Source organism: Gouania willdenowi, chromosome 22, assembly GCF_900634775.1.
Source record: "Gouania willdenowi chromosome 22, fGouWil2.1, whole genome shotgun sequence".
Taxonomy (NCBI): domain Eukaryota; kingdom Metazoa; phylum Chordata; class Actinopteri; order Blenniiformes; family Gobiesocidae; genus Gouania; species Gouania willdenowi.
Genome location: NC_041065.1, coordinates 7,439,949 through 7,460,592, shown reverse-complemented (window position 1 = coordinate 7,460,592; position 20,644 = coordinate 7,439,949). Strand labels below are relative to the sequence as shown.

At 40.0% G+C, this 20,644-nt stretch overlaps 1 protein-coding gene across 6 annotated transcripts in view; it reads right to left on the bottom strand.

The window, feature by feature from the left end:
- Positions 1–20,644, bottom strand: part of LOC114456953 (CAP-Gly domain-containing linker protein 4) — a 78,097-nt gene that overhangs the window by 20,143 nt on the left and 37,310 nt on the right. For 4 of the 6 annotated variants that reach the window (XM_028439066.1, XM_028439063.1, XM_028439067.1 and 1 more), the window contains exons 9-11: positions 12,590–12,718; positions 3,137–3,313; positions 2,101–2,235 (exon numbers count right to left, since the gene is read on the bottom strand). In XM_028439066.1, the coding sequence (XP_028294867.1) occupies positions 2,101–2,235; positions 3,137–3,313; positions 12,590–12,718 (441 nt within the window). The remainder of the gene's footprint in view (positions 1–2,100; positions 2,236–3,136; positions 3,314–12,589; positions 12,719–20,644) is intronic. The other 2 variants (XM_028439068.1, XM_028439069.1) reach the window with 2 other exon arrangements.

Genomic DNA, 20,644 nt, shown 5'->3' with positions numbered 1-20,644 from the left:
CTGCAGTCAAGGATCATCAGTGGTGTCAGAACACTGTTTTTTTTCCATACATGCCAGGAATGCTGCCACCTTATCAATACAATGAGCTGATTTATTTCTAGCTTTATCAGCAGCTTTTTAACATCTTTTTTTCTCCAAGTGTCTGCTGTCCAACTGAGTAATAGAGGCAATGGGGTTCATACGAAATGAGAGAGAAGAGCTTAGTAAATCACTTTTCAATTTGTCCAAATGCTACATACTTTAATTCCTTGCTGTGATTTTTCGATTAAGTAATCTGGCACTTCACATCGCACAAAGCAGGAGTCTGTAACACACTGAAGTTTAGGAGCCACATTCGGCCCCAGTTTGATCTCAACTGGGTCAGAAAAGAAAAATGTTTTTTCATATAATTACAACAAATACAACTTCATTTTATTCAAATGACAACAAGCTCCCAAATAACACCATTAAATCAGTTTTGAGAGCACGCACCGTCTCCTCACCCGGGCCCGCGGGTATAAAGCCCGACCCGACCCAATAACTTAAATTGTAGGCCCGAGCCTGTAAGCCCGAAGCAAACCCGATGAAAATTATTATTTTATTGAACGTATTGCAGCCGGTCGATCATTAGCGGGGGGTGGGGGTTGCGCACACGCTCACTGCAGCCCAAAAGGTATTGTAATGACGTGACTCGAGCCGTTATCACAGTTTTACAGGCTTTAATGGAGGTCGTAGTAACACACTAAAAATAAATAATCAAACACACAAAGAACCGTCTTACACCGTCATACACTCACACTATCGTGGGAAGATAATTGTTCACTCTTTTCCCCGCTTACACCCGCCCTTTCCCCAGCCTCCCAGCCAATCAACACTCAGAACACATGTAAACAAAGACACACATTGGCAGAGAAAGCTGCACGTAACCATGATGCTTTCTCGGCCATGGGAAATCTCAACATCAGTTAACCACTGAATTCACAGGGATGCGACGGAGCATTCAGCCACTCCGTCCAAAATAAGGTCAACCATACGCACTCGCACGGATGCAACCAGAAAAATTTTTCACTCGCACACTGAAAAATATACTTGCATATGCGACAATTTTGGTCGCAGTCTCGAGCCCTGCATTAAATAGGGCCCTATAAAATCAATTTAATTTTTTCTAAATTCAGTTTTTTCCAAATTCCATGTTTTCTAAATCTTTTTTTTTTTAATTCCTTTAGTTTTTTAGAAATATCAATTAATTAAAAAAAAAGAAAGTTTGAGGGGAAACAAAATGAATACTAATAAAAAAGAAAACTATAATTAAACAAAAATGTATGTCAAAAATAAAAATGTAATTTAAAATAATGAGTAAGATACAATTAAAAGGTAGATACATAAGTTGTAGTGACATGGATTATTCTGACTGCTCATTTTTAATTATTTTATGTCATATCACCCATTGTCACCTCAGGGATCAATGGTTTACTGAATCTGAGTAAGTTTATTGATTAAGTTTTGATTAACTTAATTCAAACTAACCTAATTAAATTATCCTGATGATATCATTGCATACTATAATGATTTAACTAAAACAAATGGATGCAAGGATGCATCATTAATTTCACCACTCGGGGCCAGAACTTTTACTGTATTAGAAGCGATTATTAACCTACGATGTTTCAAACTCTACAATCCCTGGCATCGGTGGTATCATCCACAGCAATAGATCACAGATCTTCTGTAGCTCTGATGAGATGTTGAAGATGAAGCTGACAAAGGCTGCTCATGTTTTCACGGCGCGCCGCAGTGCTTCATGAGACACGTGTTTCACAGACACAGCAAAGTTAAGCAGGAGCTGGTCGGCTCTGTATTTTGGAGTGAGTGATGAGTTGCGTAGTAGGGTGGGCAGTGCACCTAATGAGTGGTCCCCCAAAACATTCCCTTATTAAAAAATCTTCTTTGCCTCACAGTGATGACATTTCATCCTGATTCTGCCGAATTCCAAGTTCAACAGTGGATAAACCACGATCCAGGTCTCATTAGGTGTCAGTGCTTCAACTGCTAAAACTTCCCTGAGTATCCCAAAAAGTTGAATTCAGGTCACTTTTAACAGACATTTCATTTACTACTAACCTGGAGCAAAGTTGGTCTTTCCATAGAACTGGACGACTCCAGTTCTCTGTTTAACCACCAGCACCCTGTCCCCCAGGCAAACCTCAGAGCCAGTGCGCAGAGAGCTGCTCCCTGTGGGCGTTCGGCTTAAAGGACCTGAGAAAAAAAACGAGAAAAACACTAAGTGTAAAAAACACTGATACAGTTTTTTCTCTTATCATTTAGAAATGCTTTAGTAGCTGTATGATTGTTAAATGATGTGCTCAGAGCCTATGCTGCAATTCTGCATAAAAGTGGTGGATGAAGTGAGTGAAGTTGGAGCTTTATTCCAGTTTTGCTCCATGAAATGTTCTTGAATCACACACAAGTGTAGTTGGAACAAAACCTCTTCAATTATTTTCAACTGCCAGTTTGACTGAATTTTTACAGGTGTTTAAGCAATCTGTGATATTTGGGAACCGTATTTCGGGAATATAAAAAAAATAAAGCTGCTCAAATCGCAAACAGTAAACATTGATAAATCAAACAAAAAAAAGGCTAAATGTAACTAAACAATGAACTTGTGCACTTTTCCCAGAGTTGTACATTTGTAATCATTACTGCTGATTTAAAAGTGGCAGGTTATAAAACAGAAAGCACAGCACAAAGCAACAGAATTTCCACTCAACAAAAAAATGAATACATCAGTTACATATCACAGATTAATAGGTCGGGCTCTACTGTAATATGTAGCGCGTTTTTGGAGCGTTTTTTCTCCCTTGGAAAGCAGTTGCATTTTTTCAGTAGCACCAAAGGTTGCATTCCTTCAAAATGGCACCTTCGCTAATGTGACACATATGTGCAGCATGTGCTTATTTCAAAGTGTATTTCAGTAAGCCAGCATATATAGTTACACAACAAATTAATGACATTTGTTGCAAATACATAATCAAAGTTGTCAACACATTTAGATAGAGTTAAGTAGCTTGATTCTACAAAGTTAATGTTTTTTTCCCTTGAGTAGCCTTTCATGTGAATAATAAAACATGCCAAACAGGATGTAAGTGAATGTTGAGACCTGCAGTGTTGACGGGTGAAGTGTGGACGTCCGGCAAAGGTGTTGTTCTGGGACTCATTGAAGCCCTCTCTCTGCGTTGTCGGTGGGTGGGGCGCTGCTTCGGCAATGGCCGAGGTCGGGCTACCGGCCGAGAGTCCAATGAAGAGGATGAAGAGGAGAGAGAGTGGGACATGATACCTGGTTGGTGTATTAGAAACAGCAAAATGATAAGCTGGTTTGATAGAAAATAAATTGCGCACAGCCGCACTGTAGCATCTTCTGCTAAATCGCCCAAGAAGTTCTTTTTACACATTGAAACCCACAGAACACGCCCACGAACCAATCAATAGCACACAACCACCCAAATCTGTCTGATTAGTCGCCGTGAAAACATCAAATAAATGCTTAAACCATGGTAAAACCAATTGCCAAATCCAAAAATCTTTGGATTTGCTGGGCGCGGGTCACTGAATCGGCATTGTAATGTCTTAACTTCACCACTTTTATATTTTTCTTTGTAACATCAGTGTTTTGTTTATTAGACTTTAACATAAAGAGTAACTAAACCCCAAACCCATTTTTTTCTGCTGAACACGTACTGTATGTATTTGGGTATTAAGTAGTGCTGTTGATTGGTCCTAGTCCAACTTTTAACATTTTAGTAAAAATATTAAAATTTTGCGTATTTAGTTGTAAAATGTCAGAGTGACTGCCCTCTAAGGGTTGAACGCTGGCTATTACAATTGAATTTTGCTATTGGCTGAGTGAGATTATTTGGACCATCGTGCATCACCGACTGTCACTGTTGGCTCCGCCTCTCCTATAAAAGCTGGGAGGAGGGACTAGTTTTCCTCCTATCACAGCCCTCAGTGAGCATTGATTGACAGATGCATTGCGGAAGTCAAACACTCCATGCAAAGCTGTGTTCAGCTGTGGAAGGTATTTGACTCTGTGTTTCTATAAGAAGCAGATTCTGGTCTAATAAGAAGGTTTCATCAAGCCATGTGTGTATTTACAGATGCATCGTGTGCATATTCCCGTCTGTCTCTGTGTGTGCGTGAACTTTTCATTGCTGTGTGTGTCTTCCTGGTTTGTGTGCGTGTGTGAGGCGTGTTCTGAAGCTCATGGCAGGACAAGAGCAGGGGCTGTTTGTGAGTGATGTAGCGTCTGTGGGGCTGTGTGCCTATGCTTGTGGGCTGTGTATTGTGTGTAGCTGTTGAGAAAACAACGCTGTGTCACTGCCAGTGCTGTGCGCTGCCCGACTTGGCATGACTTACTGCTTAAGGAGCCCAGCCCATAATCAAAGGTTTTTTTTAATTTCCCCCTTGGTGGCAGGCCAGCAGAAAGCAGGGGTTTAGTTACTCTTTAAACAATTTACGCGCTCCAGAGGTAAAACCTCGGTTCTCTGACTGCTGTGAGCCAACGAGAGAGCAAGGCATGCTGAAGCTGGTAGAAAGCCAACTCAAAGGCAGCTGTAAAACTCAGTTGTGAAAGTCTGCAGGTCCGAACCAACGGTGAAACCTGCTGGTCCGGAGCAGTTGTGAAACCAGCGGAAAGGTCAACCAAGTCCAGAACCGGACACATCGGATTTACCCAGTCTCTGCTCACGGACACAGTCTGCTAAAGATACGAGCAACAGTCTCTTTTCATCGAACCAAGGTACTCTGGACTTCTGGACAAATTCTAATCAGGCTTAAAGTAATGAGATAACTTCATCCATGCTATTTTAGTGTGTTTGTGTAAATAGATTTAACTTGTTTGATTGAAGAGTATACAGTTTGATAAGAATTCACACTCTAAATGACAAGGTATTAATACCTCTTAAAGTGATACAGGACACTATGTAACTCAATCCTGGATGGCACAACGGCTAATGTTAATGTAATATTGATAATTTATATGATAATTCTTAAAACCCCTTGCCTCCTACAACACTATACACGCATAAAATGTCTATCGTACATCAGCTCCACTAGACCACAAGGTGTTTTTTCCCTATAGATCTTTTCTGTACTTGGCCCTAAAACTTTAAGTATAACAGGGCCCACAGTGGCAAGAATAATACAATTACAGTGACATACTTCTATGCCTGCCACATTGTGGAGGTTCACTTTTGCAGCCATACACACAAACTGTGATACACTATATGTACTCTTAAACCTATATTCAATGTCTTTTGGGAATAATAAAGTGACACCTTCATACAAAGCTCCTCCAACAAAGAAGCTGCAATTTGGAATCACCAATAGTCATCAAATTATTATCACAGTCAACCTGACCCATTTCTCAAGCAAACTTTGAGAACCACATGCTCTCCAGCTACATAATATATCCATATATAATGGGTGCCATGATTGAAAGAGTGTTTCTTGCAGTTTAACTCTGATTGGCCAAATACTACATATTTAACACTTATTTGACGTAGTGGGGTTTTGTTAATAAAAGGGAGTGGTTAGGGCTGAAAACACCATGGCGTTGTCTGCCGGACAGCCTACTGATGGAGTTCGGGCTGCACAATTAATTGATTAAATAAATGTGATCGTCTGCAATATTCACATTTAAAATACAGTATGGGCTCTGCATTCTGTAATGTATTTATTTCATTAGCATTTGGTACTTTTTAAATTTTTGGGTTACTTTTTTTTAGTACAATTCTTATGTAAAGCTTTATTTTGCACCTTAAACTATACACATAGTTTGTTTAAAAGTAGTGTAATGAAAACAGATTTTTTTTTCCCTAAATATGATCAAATAATAGTGAATATAATCATGAATACAATATTTATGCCATCATTTTGCAGTGTGGTAGCAAATGGCACACAATGCAATCTCACACTACATTCTCATTTAAGCTGGCGTTACAGTCTTCATGTCTAGACACGGAGTAGCTGAACACTTTGCATGATCAGGGTTTTTATGTAAGTGGACACAAACCTTCCCGCACAGAGAAAAAAAAAAACATTACACACAGTGTGAAATCCATCATATTAGGAAGGTACACAAGTTAATGTGACAGGTGGAAATTGTGCTAAGATGTGCATTGTGACATATTAAATTACCTAAACAAGGGGACCTCTCTGTCCTCCTTTATAATTTCATGTGACACTGAATGCGTTTAGACAGCCTGAGCCATCTGGTTATTCAAGTCACATATAATAATGTCAAAGGAAATAATATAGAGATAATTTGATGCATCTACACGTCAATCCCTTATGACAAAATCCATTGAGTAAAAAGCAAAAAAAAAAAAAACTCAAGGATAGAAAATCAGTATAATAATAGACAGACAAAAAGCACAGGGGAGTTTAAGAACTATAAATAAATGACAGTATAATTTAATAAGAATCATTGACACAGACTGCTTTTTTAGTACAACACAAAAAAAACACTAAACTGCTGAGACAAGCATTGAACTGATTTTGTTCTCAGAGAGCACTTTGTCAGTAGCCTTGGTATAGATCCCAACGATAAGGAGAACTCATAAAGGGAAAAAATGAACATGAAATCGACCGCTTTGTGGCAGTAATGTTAATTCATTAGATTTTGGGTTTGCTTAACAACAATGTTAAGTTACTAAATCTTAGTTACTGATAGAAAATATTCTTTAGTGCTTGATCTTTATAAGGTAATAAACCACTGTTCACGTTTTTCAGAAAATAATACCTTCAGTAAGTTTACATAAATCTGTCTCCATTTTTCTACATTGTTGAATACGCCCCAGTGAAAACTTTACACTGCTCTTTGTAAAGATGATGGAAAAAGTCCAACCAGCTCATTATTTATGGATTGCCATGTAAGCAGGGTCGGGGTCAATTATAATTGTAATTGCATAATTGATAATCAATTACAATTATGATGTAATAATAACTGCATTTGTAATTGGATGTTTTCATTAGATATAAATAATCTAAAAACTGTCATTTACAATTTAATTAAATGCAAATCTAGGGAACCATGTTATAGTTCTATGGCTTATATAGTTAATACGTTATACAGTTATACAATAACGAGATATAATTAACAGTTAATAAAATGTGTTTCATATCAACTTTTCCCACTACGTCAAAGTTCTCTTGAGGATAATTTTAAATTTAATTTTAAAAATCAGGGCTCATACACCCACACCAAAAATGTTAATACCAATATTTCCATTAAATAAGCCTAACAAAGTAACCAGGAGGTGAGAAACAAATAGATGATAGATAATACATTTATTGTATTTTACAGCTGATTTAAAACATGTTATCATAAGAGATGCTAACAGAAAGCAAGCACGAACAAGAGGAAGGTTAACTTTTATTAGGTTATTTATTTCAGGGTCAGTAATTGTGATTAAATGTAATTGAACATTAGTAATTGAGAATGTAATTGTAATTGACTTTCTGAGGATAAAAAAAAAAATTATAATTGAATTATAATTGGAAAAAATGCTGGTTATTGTAATGGTAATTGAGTTGCAATTAAACATGGATAATTGCACTCAGAGGAGAAGGACGCTTTTTCACTCACTCCCTCGTCTTTGTCTTGTTTTAACCTAACAGGAACCTCTATCTGCATCCCGATCATGGAATTGATCTTTCTTCGTACTAGGAGTACGGGTATGAGGAGAGTCCGTAAGGTCTGAGGACGTGGAAGACGTCCACCACCAGATTAGAATTATGATAGCGGGTCTTCTGCTGATTAGATCTGGCATTTTGCTGATTTATCGCAACATTCGGATTATGTTGGCAGCAATGTTGGAAGCCGCTTGTCATCGATGGAAGGGGCCGAGCTATCAGAACTCTCTGATGGATTCCACCATGGTGAACTTTAAGAGGAGTGGAGAGTTTGTCTCAAGGAAATGGCCACATTATTGGATTATTGACAGAATGACCAGGAACAATAGGGCTGGCAGTCATGTTGTGGCGAGCCCGTCTGAAAACATCTTCTCTTATCTCATTCGGCCCCCTCTGAGAACAGCCTGTCAAGGTCTGTTTTTATCTCCACACTCTCCATGGATGGATGTTGATTCGATGCTCTGACCTTTCCCTTACTTTCCATGAACACCTGTGATCTGGATCGGCTTACAAACTCTCGAGAACTATCAGAGACTATAGCAGAGTCTCAGTAAACAGGCTTATCGCAAACAACACTGAACACTGTCCATCATCCCTACTCACACTTGAGGACTGATGTGCAGTAGAAACACTAATAAGGTCCAAGCTGCCATTCTGCCGAGTCTGCTCTAAGTTTAGGTGTTGCAGAAGAAATCCTGACAACCCATTCCATCCATTAATCTAGCGGTCTGCAACCCCTACTCTTAAAGGAGCCATTTTGCCTCACCTCACTTGGATTAAAGTCCTTCCAGAGCTGAAAAAAAACCTTCTCAATGAAGACAATATAGTGTATAAAATTGTATACAGTTAAAATTATATCAAATGATGTTATACATTTATCTTTTTAATGTAAGGTATTTGAAGGTGGGGTGTAAATCACCTGTTTCATTCTGATACGATGTTGATGTTCAGAAAAACAATTCAATATTTGCCGATGTTGCAAAGTCTGCCACGATAAGATTTTGATTTGATTTGATTCGATTCGATTTAGAGGCCCGTGGTGGATATCAGAAGATAATCTTTTAACATTAAAAAATATAAACACAATATTGATACATTTTGAGAATTTTAATGCCTGACTGTTTAAGGCATTTTCGTGAAAAACATTCTTTCCTTCACCAACTAACGTTTGGTGTTTTAACAAAGCGGAAGGCAAAATGACGATGGATATTGATGTTTATACGTCAGATCGATTTGACAAAATCATGGACCAGCAATCGATTAATCAATCAAGATCGATTCATCTTCACACCTCTATTTGAAGGGCTACAAAAATTAACTTGAATTTGATAACACATGATCATGTCGGTCAACACATACTAATTGCTCATTTCTTGCCACATATCAAGCATGCATATTTAGAAGTCATGTTGGCAGTTAAATAAATCTGTCCCCCAAACAATTACAATCTTTATTTTCTTCCAGAATAATCTTTTAGTTGATTTAGTTATCTTACCAGGGATTTCAGGTTAACCACACGTGCAAGGAAATGTGATGGTCTGTAGAAGTTGCAGGAGGTGAAGTAGGAAGGGTGCAGAGTTATTGCACAATGTGATTTATTAGGTTGACAAACTGTTATCATTGTGATTTTATTTGGTGTGAATGCCATTACTCATTAACACCATCTGTAAAAAAAGATACTTCTTTATTTCTATATTTTTAAAGCTGTAGGGAGCCTTTGCAAAAGAGTCAAAGAGCCACAGGTTGTAGACCCCAGAATTAATGTATGCGGTCAGACTTTTTTAGTTTCAAATGTGTGCAACTCCCCTAAAGTCATCCATATCTGGACACCAACTAAATTAATCTAGTTCCCAGGTAGAGCTGTGGTGCAGACACACTTCACACATCTCACATACATTATATAAGACACACAAACACAAACACCAACAGGTTGTGATGAATGGCTGCCAGTATATGCGGCCAGCCTATGCCCTGGTTATTAAACCCTGCCTAATTGGGCCATCAATCACTGAACTCTCAGAGGTCCAATGTTCTGCTCAAGCAATGATCAATCGCTGTTCACCACCGCTGATGGTGAACAGCTACACAGCTGCAAACTAACACAGGGGAGAGTCACAGTAGCGTTCCTAGGCCAGAACACATAAGGCATTTTTCAGAAGTTGACGGTATGAGTGTTCAAGGTGTGATTTAGAATTGGTCTATTGACCCCAACCCTTAAAGCTCATATCCAGAGTCTCTGAGAAATCTATGTTTATGTGTCATTCTTTTGAAATGCGAAAAAATGCCCAACTAGTCTTTTACTATGGTCTCCTGCCGGTGGTCATTCATATACGTCGATGTATATAAGTCCCGCCTTCGTCCCATAGACTCCTATACAAATAAAAAACTGCACCGTGATCGCCCAGCCAATAGGCTTTGACTTCCTTTAGCGGGTTCTGTCAGTCAAAGTGAATGCATGTGCGTAAACTGTGCACGGAAACAACAGCAAACAGGTATCACTCTGAGAAGCATAGCATCATGGAGGAGCGCTCCGAAACGCCAAAGCTTCTACTAAAAAACAAAAAAAAAATCCAGGTACAAAGCTTGTGGATAAATGTCTTTGTGACCCCAACAGAATTTATCTCTGAGCTGCTTTTCAAAGGTGGAGGGACTTGCGGCTTTTAAAAGGATTCCGAACGGACCCTGATTTGGCGACATTTCTCATGGACAGGTAATAAACATGTTTTAATCAAACTACCATAAGTGTTTTATGCGTGAAAAACAATTCTACACGTGTGGTGGTGTGTTAAACACTGATGTTATGTTCCACTATAAGTAGAGACGTGGCTTCTGGTAGATTGGCAGGGGGAGGAAGTGGAGCTGTTTAGGGAAGGACATCGAGACGTTCGCTTTTGAATTTTCTCTCTCTCTTTTCATCCTCCGGATATCAGCTTTAATTGTAATCGCGTAATTGATAATTAATTACAATGTTGGTGTGATTATGATTGTAATTTTAAAAATCTGTTCCTGTCGTAATCATAATTCAATTGTGATTGAGTTTAGGTAATTGACTTTGTAATTGCCATGAAAATTATATAAAAATTGTCAATTATAATTCAACGCAAAACTGGGGAACCATGTTACATTTCTATGTACAGTTCTGCACATACGTACATAGTTAACAATTATTAAAATATGTTTCATATCAAGCTTTCCCACATTTTACCATTTAAAAAAAAACATAAATCGAGGGGTATACTGACACAAAAAAGGCTCAAATGTCCACACCAAAAAAAAAAAAAACGGAGCTATTGCACGACATACACATATATACACATAGGTTGGATGGGGAGCACCGCTCCCCACCATCCACCTTTTTTTAATAGCACTTCATACATTCACTAAACACACACATCCACTCAGGGGAGAGGGAAGTGCATATCAGGTTCATATCAAGCTTTCCCACATTTTATCATTAATAAAAGATATATAAATCATGGGTTATACACAAAAAAGGCTCAGATGTCCACACCAAAAAGATTGAAACCAATATTGTCATTTATTAAGTAGCCTAACAAGGTAATCAATAGATAGGAAAGAAATTACATAATAGATATATATTTTTAGTGTATTTCACAGCTGATTTAGGACCCGTTATTATAAGAGATGCTAACAGAAAGCTAACACAAGAGGAAGGATAACTTCTATTAGGTTATATATTTCCGGCTCAGTAATTGTGATTGTGATTGAGAACATAACTATAACTGACTTTCTGAGGATAAAAAACAAATGTAATTTCATTGTAATTGGAAAAAGTGCTGGTCACTGCAATAGCAAGTGAGTTGTAATTGAACATGGGTAATTGAAAACGGAATTGTAACTGAAAAATTTAATTGACCCCAACCCTGGGGTGAGTGAGTGAGTGAATTCTTGCAGTAATTATTGACACATAAACAGTAATACAAACAGTATTTTCTCTATTAACGATTACATTTTGAAGATTTTTAATGTAAACTATTTAACCACATGCTGCCATTTCAGAAATAAGAATAATGCTCCAATTGTTATACATATTACAAAAGATTTAACATGAATAACATTGTATCCCCTGAGATATTTCATCTCCCTATATCTACTACCCATCCGGTCCACTCACATCAGGGCAGGGTGTTGTACAGTCTATTGTAGGACAGCATCAAGAATAGTTTTTAATCGGTCTTTAACACCCACTATTACCTCAATTTTATGTTCCAAACCAACAACACTTTACAACTTCCACTTTAGGACCCAAACCTAACAGTGCTGTCATTCACAAACATTAAATTACAGCTAAATGGGGAATACTTAATGGATAAAATCATGTCAAATTTGAAAAGTACACTCATTACCTAAATTTATGAGAAACAATTAAATACCAAAAAAGTGCCAGAGAACCACGATCATTTTTAGGTATATAAAATAAACTTTTATCAGTAAATAAAACAGTGAAAAACAACACTGCCACCACTGTTAGGATAGTCGAGAGAAAACACTATGATGCATACATCCTCCTCAACATAAAAGCAAAGTGTTTTGTTTTTTTTCATTTATGATGAGGATAACACAAGGTACTAATAGACAACGGGGGCAATTACTTCTCAATGGGAGCCTTCTTCATGAGGGGGTGTATGTGAGATTATCTGTGACAAAAGCAATCACCTTCATCACATTTTTTCCCACTCGTCAACACATCAAAATATTTCTCTAGCCTCAAGAACTCAAACAATTCATGTTCGGTCTTTTCATGGCTGATAATTCATCACCTTGAATATTTTCATAACAAAACACTGGCAGAATTCTGAAGTAAATCTAGTTTTTGGAAATCTTATGTGAGGTACTTAAGATAACCTGACACAATCTAAAAAGATGAACCCATAGCCATTAGAGAGATGATATTTACCTGTACTGATTTTGGAAGACACACAGGATTGGTCCATGCGGCGAGGGGGCCGGGTGGGCGTCGTCTTTGCTGCCCTGGTTTTATGTCGTTGTGAAAGTTTGCTTATCTTGGACAGTGGTGCAAATATCCCTAAAAAAACAGGGTGCAGGTTAAATATTTGTGACTGACAAAACATATGCAACGAGGGGTTTAGGGACCAATAATAATTATAGATCTGTTTTCCATGAGAAAATCAAGAACAAGTCGGCCAGTGAGCATAGCAATCTTTTAGTGTGTTTGTGTACAGTTACGTCCATAAATATTTGGACAGAAACATTTTTTTTCTAATTTTGGTTCTGTACAGTACTAAAATTAATTTCAGATTAAACAATTCAGATGCAGTTGAAGTGCAGACGTTCAGCTTCAATTCAGTGGGTTGAACAAAAAGATTGCATAAATATCTGAAAAACTAATGCATTTTTTAAACACAAACCCTTTTTTTCAGTAGCTCAAAAGTAATTAGACAAACTAAATAACTGAAGATAAAAAGTTCTTTTCTAATACTTTGTTGAAAACACTTTGTTGCCAATAACTACCTGAAGTCTTGAACTCATGGACATCACCAGACGCTGGGTTTCCTCCTTTTTAATGCTCTGCCAGGCAGGGTTTGAGACTGCGACCAAAATTGTCGCATATGCGAGTATATTTTTCAGTGTGTGCGAGTGAAAATTTTATCTGGTCGCATCCGTGCTAGTGCGTATGGTTGACCTTATTTTGGAGGGCGCGGCTGAACGCTCCATCACGTCCCTGTGTATTCAGTGATTAACTGATGCTGAGATTTCCCATGGCCGAGAAGGCATCATGGTTCCCTTTCAGTCGATTCACTCGGCACAACACATATAGTATGGGATATCATGCCCCCGCGTGGCCTACTGAAGAAAACCTCTAATCACGCCTTGAAGGCAGATGATCTGTGATGACGTAAATGAGGCTCCGCCTGCCTCATAAATACGCTGTTATCACAGTCATCCTTCAGTTCTTACGCTCTTCACCTCGCTAAGAACACCTCTACCGAGTGGAGCTAACAAGCTGCTGCTAGTTAGCTCTGTTGCTGCCTTGGCTACTGCCTACTTAGAATTAGTTTAACTGCCCCTATTGGTGTTAGCAGCTGCTGCTGCTGCCCGCGGAGCGCTAATTCTATTAACAAGCTTCGGTGTATCAAAATGAGCACGAAGGCTAAAGCAAGGAAGAAGTCTTCTGTTCGCCCCTGTCCTCAGGGGTGCGGCTTCTCCTTACACGATAAGGACCAGCACGAAGCATGTCCCGTCTGCCTGGGAATAGTCCACGCCAGGAGAGCGTTGACACAGCCCGAGTCCTGTGCGTTTTGTCGCCAGCTTCGGCGTTCAACCTTGGAAAGGCGGGTCGCTTTCGTGGAGAAGGTTCTGGGAAAAGCTGCGGTCGCACGGCACGACCCTCTCCTATCCAAGTCTAGGGACCCGGCTTCGTCCGAGTCTGATGATGAGGAACCTGTGGTCTAAGTCCCCGCTACTAGCTGAGCTGACCACATGGAGTACGTGCACGGGTTGGCCGAGGTCGAGCCGGAGGGCTCTAACCTGCCTCTGGTAGGAGTAGAAGCCGACCGTGAGGACGATGACGTGCTGGACATTGGTCTGGACGTTCATGGTTTGTCGGAGGATGAGCTAGATGCGTTGTCGCCTGGGGAATGTGCCGCCGCTACTGCGCCGGTTAACCAGGACGACACATCTTTCTACTCTCTGTGCCGCCGTGCAGCTGAGAGACTGGAAGTGGAGTGGCCCTCTCCTCCCCCGGTTCAAAAACCGTCACGGTTTGCGGGATTTTTTCTCCCTCCCGAGCCTAGGGTGGTTAAGAATAGCCTGCCCATGTTCCCGGATTTTAACTCGGAGTTGACATCGACATGGAACAAACCACTGTCTACCCGCGTCACGGTGCCCGGGTATGGACAGTTATTGGATTTGGATGGAGCGGAAAAGGCTGGCTTAGTCAACCCTCCACTTATGGAGCCTTCTCTGGCTGCGTATCTGGCGCCTTCTCACAACCATGGAGTGAGCGGCCCCACATCGCTTCCTTCCAAGCACTGTAGATTTTCCTCCTCGCAGCTGGATAAAATCTACAGAGCACAGGCCGGCACCGCTCATGCACTGAGCTCTGTCACCATGCTGCAGACCTATCAGGCTATGCGGCTGGCTGAGCTCAGTTCACTGCTTCCCCCCGACAGCTCTCTGGCTCCTCTCCTTAACGAGGTGAGGGTCGCCACGGATTATATCCTCCGGGTGTCCCGCTGTGCAGCGCTCTCCCTCGGCAGAGGAATGGCGTCTACCGTGGCGTCACAGAGACACCTGTGGCTGACTCTATCGGATGTTCCAGAGAGAGACCGGGCCGTTTATTTGGACGAACCGGTATCTCCCATGGGTTTGTTCGGGCAATCTCTTGACGCCATTCAGGCACGTTTAGAGTTAGGGAAGAAACAAGCTGAAGCCCTGCACAGCATCATACCCAGGCGTGACGCTAAGCCCAAACAATCTGCAGGTGCACGCAGGCCTGCAGCGCCACCTCCGCCGCCCTACAAGAAGGCTACACCTCCGTCAGGTTTTGGACAACCGGGGAAGGTGCAGCCTCCTGCGCCGCAGGTTCCTAGTCATGCTCCACACCACTCGGCTTGGAGCAAAGGTCCGCCGCAGGGCTTCCAAAAGGGCCCAGCGCATAGGCAGAAGAAGCCACACACCTCCTAGCAGTGGGACTGAGTGGAGAGGGACTTCAGCAGCAGGGAGACGCTGCTGTCCCTATTTTGTTGCCGCCGAAAAGGCGCCGGCCAAGTTCTGTTCAGGGGCCCAATCCCAAAAGGCATTGTTCTCCCCTTTTTTTTTTTTTTTTTTTTTCTTTCTTCAGTAGGCCACGCGGGGGCGTGATATCCCATACTATACAGTATGTGTTGTACCTCGTTCCTCTCCTTCAGGGAACAGAAGTTATAGACATAACATTTCGTTACGTGCAGCTTTCTCTGCTCTGTCTTTGTTTACATGTCTTCTGAGTGTTGATTGGCTGGGAGGCAGGGGAAAGGGCGGGTGTAAGCGGGGAAAAGAGTGAACAATTATCTTCCCACGATATTGTGAGTGTATGACGGTGTAAGACGGTTCTTTGTGTGTTTGATTGTTTATTTTTGCCGTGTTACTATGACCTCCATTAAAGCCTGTAAAACTGTGATAATGGTCCGAGTCACGTCATTACAATACCTTTTGGGCAGAGGCAAGTGTGTATGCAGCCCCCCCATTGATTAATAAAAATCAAATCAAATTAAATCAAACATTATTCTATATAATTTTAACTGTATAGAATTTAATACACTGTATTGTCTTCATTGAGAAGGTATTTTTTGGCTCCAGGAGGACTTTAATCAGGTGAGATGAGGTTAAATGGTTCCTGGTAGAGTAAAGGTTGCAGACCCCTGACCAGGGGAAGAGGGTTAGGAGACCCCATAAGAGCTGGACCCTCTGAATTGAATTCCATGGAGTAATGCAGATGCTAAGTTGGTTATGCTACTGTTAACTTAATTCAAGTACAGAATTTCTGCAAAATAAAAAAAAACAGAATACATGTAACCTGTTGTTATGCTTTTCTGTTATTAAAAGTATATAAAATAAATTACCTGTTATTTCAGCCACTGCTTGTTGCAGAAAAACTTAATATTAATATTGTCACTTTTTTTGTGGACCTTTCTTTCTGAAGTTAGGTCTTTAACTGACTGACTTGTCCATTCAAGAATGTTCCACTTCTTTACTTTCATAAAGTTCTGGATTGCTTTGGCTGTATGTTTTGGGTCATTGTCCATTTGTATTATAAAACACCGCCCAATCAATTTGGCTGCATTTGGCTGGATTTGAGCAGACAGTATGTATCTGACAGTGGACATACAGTGAAGTGTGACAGTGAAGTCTTCTCTATATGATAGACTTGGATAACAACACACCTACCTCCTGGAGAGGGTTTTTAACTTGGTTGGTTGTTGTGAAGGGTTTTCTCTTCACCATGGAAATGATTGTGCGATCATCCACCATTGTTGTCTTCCGTGGACGTCCAGGTCTTTTTGCATTGCCAAGTTCACCAATGCTTTCTTTCTTTCTACAGGAAACTGTAGATTTTGCCACTCCTTTGCAGAAATTTCACAGATGGTTTTTTTTTCTGTTTTCATAGCTTAAGGATGGCTTTTTTCACCTGCATGGAGAGCTCCTTTGACCGCATGTTGTCTTCAGAGCAAAATCTTACAAATACAAGCGTCATACCTGCAATCAACTCCAGACCTTATATGTTTCCTTGGTAATGACATAAAGGAATTACCCACACCTGCCCATGCAATGGCTTTTGAGTCAATTGTCCAATTACTTTTAGTCCCTTTTAAAACAGGGTAGCACATGTTAGGGAGCTGAAACTCCAAAACCCTTCATTAAAATCTGAATGTGGATACCCTCAAATGAAAGCTGAGACTCTGCACTTTACATCCATGTCCATTATATAACTATAATTTGAATATGTTTCATTAAAAAAGTAAAAAAAAAAAAATTGTGTCAGTGTCCATATACATATGAACCTAACTGTAAACAGATTTAACATGTTTGATGAATAAATGTTTAAACTTAACTATTTGTCTGTGGTTCATGTATAATACACCTCACTATTGAAGAGTAGACAGTTTGACAATGTCAATGTCAGCTTTATTTATATAGCACATTAAAACAGCCAGCAGCATACCAAAGTGCTTTACAGTGAAGAGAATAAATATATAATACCATAAAACAAAAGACATTAAACAACAATAAGAAACCACTTGTAAAACTTTAAAAGAAATTTGCCATAGCAAACAAGTGAGTTTTGAGCTTAGTTTTTAAAAAGAGCAGGTTACCAGCAGTCCGCACAGCTAGCGGTCACCTCTGAATTTTAAAACAGAATGAGGGACGTCTAAAACCATCTGGTTGACTGACCTCAGAGCTCTGGAGGGCCAATGCAATGAAAGAAGGTCAGCCAGGTAATAGGGAGGCAGTCCATTCAGGGACTTAAAAACCAATAAAATAACCTTAAAATAAATCCTGTACTTTACTGGAACCCAGTCTAGACAGTACAGGAGTTACTGTATATGCTCACGTTTTTTAGTCCCAGTTAAAAGACAGGTCGCTTCATTTTGGACGAGCTGGAGGCGGTTGAACTCGGACTGACCAATGCCGACATAGAGAGTTACAGTAGTCCAAGCGTGATGAAATAAAAGCATGGATCGCCTTTTCAAGATCCCTATGGGCCACATAGGGTTTCACTTTTGCCAGCAGCCTTAGCGGAAAGAAGCTGGACTTTACCACTGAGCTGACCAGTCTCACTAATTTAAAAGCACCATCCATGATAAAAACCAAGGTTTCTAGCCTGGGGCCCAATGTAGGGTGCTAGAGAGCCCAGGGAGCAGGTGAGGACCTGCACCTGGTCAGGACGACCAAATAGGACCACCTCAGTTTTATTTTCATTCAGAGATAAAAAGTTAAAATCCATCCAAGCCCTGATGTCCTTTAAACAGTCGACCACAGCCTGGAGAGATTCTGTGGTCTGTGTTTTTAACGGCAAGTAAACCTGTATATCGTCAGCAAAGCAGTGAAAAGAGACATCTTGTTTCCTAAAAATCACCCCAAGGTGTAACATATATAGAGAGAACAGTAGGGGACCTGGAACTGATCCTTGTGCTACCCCACAGGCCAGAGGAGCCACTGAGGAGGTGTACAACTCCATTTGCACAAAGTAAAATTTAAACCAGGCCAATGCAGTGCCTTTGATACCCACACAGTGTTCGAGTCGGGACAGTAGGATTATGTGGTCCACCATATCAAAAGCTGCTGTCAGGTCTAAAATAATTAAAAAGGCACAGATTCTAGAGTCGAGACTCATTAAAAGGTTATTAAAAATCTTTAAAAGACTGGTTTCAGTGCTGTGACGTGACTCAAAACCAGACTGAAACAGTTAACAGACATTGGCCTCTCTAAAACCTGTGAAATAAAAGGGAGCTTTGTAATCGGCCTATAATTAGATAAAACCAAGGGATCCATGTGTGATTTTTCTTTAAAAGCACTGTGGCATGTTTAAATGAGGATGAGACACATCCAGAGCTGAGACACTGATTTATGATAAAAACAATAAAAGATTGAACTGAGCTAAAAACCTCCTTGAACAAATGGGAAGGGATGCAAGAATTCACACCCTGAATGACAAGGTATTAATAACACTTCAAGTGATCTCAGACACTTTAACTCAATCTTAGATGGCGCATCGTAAAATGTTAATGTAATATTAATAATAATTGATATTACCTTCTTAAAATCCCCTTGTCCCCCTCCATATATATTATATCAAATACATATTACATATATTTGAGTTATTTACAGATTCTTAAAGTGTCATTTTTAAGGGTACTTATACACAGGTTTAGTCGTGGACTCGGTCTGAATGGGCAGAGGTCAGGTTATAATTTTATAACCTTGGTTTGGCTCAGTTTGCGTTCAGAGCACAACTTCTGATCCAAGCCAAACAGCCTCTGGTGAATTTGTATGAGCTAATCACTTGAGATGGTGTTACTGGTGTAGAGACTTCTCTAGGCAGAGAAACAGAAACCCGAAGAACAGGCTCTCAACAATGTGTCAGAGCGAGCGCTTAAGTAGGGCCCTATAAAACCCACGTAAACGGAATCGCGGACGAAATCACATAATCGACCAGTGAAGACAGAATCCACTGTTGGGCGACCGTGGCTCAGGTGGTAGTGGGTTGTCTTCTGATCGAGAGGTTGGGGGTTCAATCCCAGTACCTGACTATGTGTCGAAGTGTCCTTGGGCAAGACACTGAACCCTAAGTTGCTCCCAGTGGTCGACTAGCGCCTTGCATGGCAGTCCTGTCCCACTGGTGTGTGAATGTGGGAGTGATTGGGTGAATGAGCTGATGTGTAAAGCGCTTTGAGACTGCTTCAGTGTGGTGATAAAGCGCTATATAAAATCAAGTCCATTTACCATTTGTTGAACACGGAAATGGACAGAATCGTGATGAAACGCCGTCACTGTGAGGCAAGGAAAGTTTTTTTTAAATGGGGAAATGTTTCTGGGGACTACTCAATAAATGCACCACCCTCCCCCCTCCCGTCCTGGCGGCTTCCAACACCACCTAAACCACCTAAAACACCGTCTAAACTGCCAAAAAACTACACAAATCCTCACTGACTCCTAAATACAGAGCACACCGTGAAAACATGATCAGTTTCACCTGCTAAGAGTGTTTGAACAACATCTCATCAGAGCTACAGAAGATCCGTGGGAACAGTTGCAATTCGAGATGACTTTTGTTGTAATTTGCACTATATAAATAAAATTGTATTGAATTGAATTGTTGTGGACGATATCACCGATGACAGGGATTGTAGAGTCTGAAACATCGTTGGCTAATGATAGCTTCTGATACTGTAAAATATTGTGGCCCCTAGTGGTGAAATAAGTGATGCATCATTGCGTCCATTTATTTTTGAGTAATCATTACGGTCTGGAATGATGTCATCAGAATGATTTAAATGAGGTTAATTTAAATTAAGTTGATCAAAACTTAAAACAATAAACAATAAACCTGCTCAGATTCAGTAAACCATTGATCCCTGAAGGGAAAGAGGGGGCTCTCATATATCTTTATATGACATCTAAATAATAAGGAGCTGTCAGAATAATCCATATCAGTACAACATATCTACCTTTTAATTGTATCTTACTTTATTTTTGACATACATTAATTGTGGGTTTTTATTATTAGTATTACATTTGTTTCCTCACAGGAGTTAAAAACTAACATTTTTTGGAAAAAAATAATCTTTGAAAAAAAAAAACTGAATTGAAAAAAAAATGAATGTGGAAAACACAAAATAAAATTTAAAAAAAAAACAGCTCCACTTCCTCCCACTGCCTCTCCCAATCTACCAGAAGCCACACCTCTACTTTTCTGCATGTGCATCGCAGAATATAAGGTTGCATCAGGTCT